Source organism: Zea mays, chromosome 6 (genome assembly GCF_902167145.1).
Source record: "Zea mays cultivar B73 chromosome 6, Zm-B73-REFERENCE-NAM-5.0, whole genome shotgun sequence".
In the NCBI taxonomy this organism is placed as follows: domain Eukaryota; kingdom Viridiplantae; phylum Streptophyta; class Magnoliopsida; order Poales; family Poaceae; genus Zea; species Zea mays.
In genome coordinates, this window is record NC_050101.1 from 126,881,930 (window position 1) to 126,888,107 (window position 6,178).

At 42.5% G+C, this 6,178-nt stretch overlaps 1 protein-coding gene across 1 annotated transcript; it reads left to right on the forward strand.

Annotated features, from left to right (window-relative positions):
• The first annotated feature begins 1,389 nt into the window (after positions 1-1,389).
• Positions 1,390-2,495, forward strand: LOC103629965 (RING-H2 finger protein ATL14). Its single transcript, XM_008651067.3, has one exon. The coding sequence runs from the start codon at positions 1,768-1,770 to the stop codon at positions 2,284-2,286; it is 519 nt and encodes a 172-aa protein (XP_008649289.1). The 5' UTR covers positions 1,390-1,767; the 3' UTR covers positions 2,287-2,495.
• The last annotated feature ends 3,683 nt before the right edge of the window (positions 2,496-6,178 follow it).

Below are 6,178 nucleotides of genomic sequence, written 5' to 3' on the forward strand. Positions count from 1 at the left end.
CCCAAAGCGCAGGTTTGGGTATCTTTTCCTTTTTCTTTTTTTAGTTCCTTTTCAAGTTCAAATCTAGGTTTGAGATTCACATATTTGAATGCACAAACAGAAAAAACAGTATGATGCAAAGTATATACTTTATTTTACTATTATTATTCTATTCTTTTAAGTAAATGCCCCAAAGTTGAATGTATCACTCAATTCAATAATTAGGGTCCCTTTTATTAAATAAAATAAGTAATATCTTCATTTTAAAATTAGATGTCTATTTCCATTTCATAAAGGACCATGAAATCTTTATTAAGCCATACTTTTTTATAATTCTTAAAAAAATATTTCAATGTATAGATTTCAGTGAAAGGGATAATTTAACTCCCTAGAGGCTCTTTTCATTTAATCCCGTGATTCTCAACATAAGTATTTTAATCTTGAGGTAAACATTCTAAATTACCTAAAATATGACTTTAGGGTATTACAAATCGTCGTTGATCCAGCACTGAAATAAGATGATGCTTTCAGTTATGTGTCATGAGTGTGACCCATATGTCATTATCACACCTCCTCTTAGTGAAACATTCAAACATATACGAGATCCATAGGGGCCGGGGTATATACATTAGAAATGAGGATTTAATTGGTATCATGGCTAAGCCTATGGGTGCAAAGTTGAATGAAACGTGAGTTTCACCTAATATCCATATTAGAAAATTAGCTAACTACTTCCATAGAATTATACTCCCTTCTTCACTGACAAATAAGTGATGTGATTTAGTGATCCTATGGATGTTCTAACCGCCAGCTATTTTATAATTGCCGGGATGCTGACCGCTAGCTCTTTCCTTGTCTTTGCTTGGATTTACCATTCATGAATCAAATAAATCAACTAGATCTAATCAGGGGGTCACCAATATATAGGATTAAGGTCACCAGTGCAAAAAGATTGAGCCTATTTCTATCTCCCTTGTGTTTGCCTGTAGCTAGGTCGCATCGCATCCCAGCTCATCAATTTTGTCTGGCCGCTGCACATCACAAGCTGCTAACACTTGTCTCTCTTGTCAAGTTGCATAGTTGAGCAATAAGTAATTTGACGTTCGGTGTATTCTTCAACCACCCCAGGAAGATATAGTACTTAAACACTTTTTTTCAAAGGAATGTTCAAATAAAAAGTGTTTCAAATTCAAAAATATACCCTCCCGTTGACCTTGGGCTTTAGCTTCTGCAGGTAACAAAGCATGAAAATCCTCTTCCAAACTTGGCACTGCCATATACATAATTCCAAATAAACCTTGTGTGGATACATACATATCTCAGGTCCATCATGGTAATTAACGACGATGGCAAACAAACAATCATCTGAAGGGCTTGTTCGTTTTGATATGAATCCATGTGTATTGAATGACATTGAATCGGTTTAAATACATAACAAGTCAAAATACATCTTAATCCTACCAAATCCACTCTAATCCACATGGAACAAAAATAACCGAACAAGCCGAAAAAAAACCAGCTGCGCCATGTGTTTTCTTGCTTGTAGCTATCAGTGACTCGCAGCTACGCACAGCCCCTACAGTGCTGAAATGACAATAAGAGGTCGTCGCCACACTTCTTTGGTTTCTCCCAACACATGTACTTGAACTGGTCTACATATGTATCCAAATCCAAACCAAGGAACGTCAAAAGCAAGAGAAATCTTCACATGATCGATGAGAAACACGACCATTAGTCACATGATTCATCACTAGCTAGCTAGCTACAACGCGCTACCATAGCAACAGCATGACGACGACCAACCCAACCGCGATCCTCTCCGTGGTGCTGCTCATCGCGGGCGTCGCTGTGATGCTCGTCGCCCACATCCTCGTCGTTTTCTGGGCTCTGCTGCGGGGGCTCGGCTCCCGCGGCAGCAGCCAGCACGCCGCCAACCAGGAGGAGCGCGTAGAGGACGGCCGCGGCCGCCGGGGACTGTCCAGCGGCGAGCTCGCTACGCTTCCTTGCCATGAGTACTTCAAGGCTGCCGCAGACGGAGAGACCGGGGACTGCGCGGTCTGCCTCGAGGCGTTCGAGGCCGGTGACCGGTGCAGGCAGCTGCCGCGGTGCGAGCACAGCTTCCACGCGGAGTGCGTGGACTCGTGGCTCAGGAAGAGCAGCGCGTGCCCCGTGTGCCGCGTCGACGCAGTGGACCGGCGGCCGCCCAAGGGCGAGGCGAAGGCGGCGGCGGTCTCAGGGGTCGTCGTCGTGGACATGGCGGGGAGGAGAAGCTCGAGACCCGCACCGGAGATCGTCATTGAAAGATAGGTTGCCTGCGTACGGCCCATGGCAGTTGGGAATCGGGACGGCGACAAGCTGCGTTGGGGCAACACTTGAACCACTAGATTTTGTTGCTTGTGCAAGCATGTGGACACCTTCTTTTAAGCTGCACACTCAACTTTCCTTTCATCTGTCACATGAATGTACCTTCGTTATCTTGATGTTACGCTATGAAATGTTGCCATGCATTTGATCAATGTGAGACAGTCTACATATATGCGCATTTTTGGAACAGATTATTCGCCTCAGCTTATGGTGAATAAAAAGTAAAACAGACTAAGAGCATATTTAGAAGGGCAACATATCATGTACAAACCAACTACAAAAAACTCTCAAAAAAAGTTATTGATGTACTTTATTGCCTATTCTATCATTGTATATAATTTCAAATTCAAATTCATCATATGCTGAGAGATAAAAAAAGAGAAAAACCTGAGATAATTTTAACTTTATGTATATCAGAATTTTCTCTTTTTTTTTTTATCTCTTAACATACGATGAATTTGAACTTGAAATTTTATATAGTGGTACAGTAGGCAATGAAGTACATCTATAATGTTTTTGTGACATTTGTTAGTTGATTTGCATGGAGTTTGCACGAAAACTTGGTTTGCACCTGATACGTTGTCATTTGGAAGGGTTGTAACTTACTGAAAATGGCTCTCGCTTCAACTCTACTATAGGAGCAACTCCTCCATAGAAGCTAGCGCATTTTAATGAATCGTTTGACAAAACAGGTTCTTCTGTATTTCTTTATTTGATATACAAATGTTCACAATACCCCTGTGTAGCCATTTGCACGAACACCTTATGTGCGCATATACAAACAATGTGTTAACAATTTATGACTATGACAGGTTATAAAAACTAATGACCAATAACCTGGTTGAGGCACAGGGCAGCTGAGGCCGGTGCGGGGCCACGACGGCGGGTGTAGGACGAGGAGGCCATGTCGGGCGATGTTGGGAGCGAGGCGGCGAACGCTGGGCGGGGCATGCGAGAGGAGGCATAGGAGAGGGACAGGACTGGATGCGGGAGGGGGAGCCACTAGTTATTTTGGCTCTGGCTTCTCCCCAAAAAGTGGCTCCAACACCTAAGTGCTCTTCATTGGAAGTTGTTTTTTGGCATCGTTTGGGAGGCCGCTGTAGGAGCTCGATCCGGTTTAGGAGCCCTCCCAAACAGGCTCTAAGTGCAGGGCTCCCATCTTGGCTTTCTTCCCACGCTTTCTTTTCTCGCTCGTTTGCTCATGAAGTCGGAATCAATAGGAGACGAGCCTTGGGGAAAAAGGCCCAATGATTCCATAGCCTTGTCGTATAAGGTCGTGTCTCTCTTCTTGTCCTCCTCACCAACCTCCTCCCTACACACTAGTTCTCCATACTATCACTGATATCCTCCTCACTACGCCCATCCTCCACACCGCTCTCGGCCATCGATCTCCTCTTTCTCCCTATGCTCTATCTCCACAAAATATTGTTGGCCACTTTCTCTCAACATTTCTCACACTACCACCAACCTTCTTGTTGTGCCAATGGCTCTTCCTTAACTACCCTATGTTAGAGTTTATTAGGATTACCCTTATTTTATAAGAAAATTCTGAATAAATCTCAAAGGCCCGATCATGTACGATGGACGTAGAAGTGGTGAATTGAGCACCACACAAAAAGTGAAAGGGAATGAAGCCAAATTAAATAGCTTGTCTCTTATCATTCAAATAGCTTGTCCCTTGTCATTAATTAAAAGGAAGTATTAGAGTGAGAAAGCTAAAGCCACCAAGATGCGCGTATGCGCACACAATTTATATTGAAAGGATCATAATGTCCAAAATAGGGAGTGAAATGGGATTCTCTATTTTTGTAATAATGAAGACCTAATTGCAAACCTAGCTTCACTAAAGTCCCTAATGTGTATACCAAAGAGTTTGGCATCCTAATTTCAACCCTAAGCTATCATGGCAACTCTAACAATGTAAATACTCTAAGTAAATTGACCAAATGTAATTCAAAAAGTAAAGCAAGGTCCAGAAGGCTCCTTAAGATTTTCTTCAAGTCATAGAGGGTCAGAACTCCTTAGTAATTTTCATTAGAGCACCCATGCAAGGGTGTCGCTCCCCCTTGGTCCACGCGAGAACCAACTACTCTCTATGAGCTAGTTCTTTGCCACTCTAGCAACATAACAAACCATGTACAAACCCCTAGTCAAATCAACCACAAACTCTATAGGTGATCACCACACTCCCAATCACTACTAAGCCATCTAGGTGATATCAATCACTAAGAGTAACAAGCACTAGGCTCTCACTTGACCATGACAAGCCTAATATGGGAAGTGGATGCACACAAGTCTCTCTCTCTCTCTATGCACTAACATGGGAGAATTTTCCAAAGGTCAACAATCTTTTTAAGGGACCACAAGTTTTTTGAACCATCCTAAGTACTTTAATGTCTTCCATTTTGGGGTTTGATTCCAAAGGGGGAGGGGGCTGAATTAGGACTTATATTTCTATCTTCTAAACTAGGACTCTAATTTAATTTCTTAAAAAACCTATGCAGATAACCAAGAAAGCTAGTGCAACTAAGATTTTATCAGAGTGTTGTTATCTCTACCACAAAATGGAGTTATGCAACCTAGGTTCCAATCCTATCAACTAGCCTATGATCTAAGCTAGGAAAGGTAAAGCACACAACCTAAGGAAGCAATATAAATATGGAAGCTTAAGTGTGATAGAGATCCAAACTCCCATTGATGTGCCAGTATTTTTATGACGGTATCAAGAACCACGAAAGGTTCTTACTAATCCTGATTGGTTCACCTAGGCAAAGGGAAGCCCACACGAGGGCCCATCACCCGGTCAAGTAACTCCATAGATAGTCGTGAGCCTTCTACGCGCAAGTGGTGCTCTACTTCCAACCTCTCTCGGATGCTCCTTGTTGTCTTCATTATCGATCCTTCGGTCAAAACTTTGTGAGCCGGCCACACCATAAATATAGATGATATTATCTCACAAGACTACAAGCCTCTACGAGTACAACAATGGTGTGTACAAGCATCGAGTTCTAAGAGGTATGCAAACCTCACTAAATACAAGGCCTAAACCTAGACCAAGCGCATGAGTGGTGGTCTAACTAGCCTAAGCACTCTGCAAAGCACTTACACTAATCACCATGTGTATCACTAAACTCTATGCAAGTGGAGAGCACTAGAATGGAGCAACAACTCCTTTGGCATGTTTCGTAACTCCTACACACTTCAAATAGTAGGTTGGGTGATATTTATAGGAACCAAGTCCAAAAATAGTCGTTGCTAAAAAGTTGCTGCAGTGTGCGTACCACCAGAAATATCTGGTGCCTTGCGCATGGACTAGCAGTTATTGACTCTTGGAGCCTCTAGGTATCTGGTGTGCCATCGGTGTCACACCAAACATGTCAGGCACCTTATACCCAGCTTCAGATGCATTTTGCAACCTCTCTAAGTGTCGTATCTGTTGTGCTATTGGTGTCATATTGGGCATGTGAGATGCTATTTTTTAGCAGCACCCATTTTGCGTACTGCTAGCATAACATTTAGCCCCGAACTCTAATTTTGATGATCTTGGACTTTTTGGAAAGCTAATGAAAATCTCTACATCCCAAAGTTGAAGCCATGTCAATTTGAGAAGATTTGTGCACTAGATATTGCATCATGCATGTGAGATGCTCTATTTTCAGCACCACCTAGTTTTGTCCTCTGATTCTGGGTTTGATAAACCAGTTTATCCACAGTAGTCATCAAGAAGACCTATCTTCAGCCTTGATGCTACAGATATTGCATAGTTCATCGGCTCCCATCCTTAAGTAAACACACCTTCCTTTTATCCAGGGTCATTGAAATTTCATCTTACTTG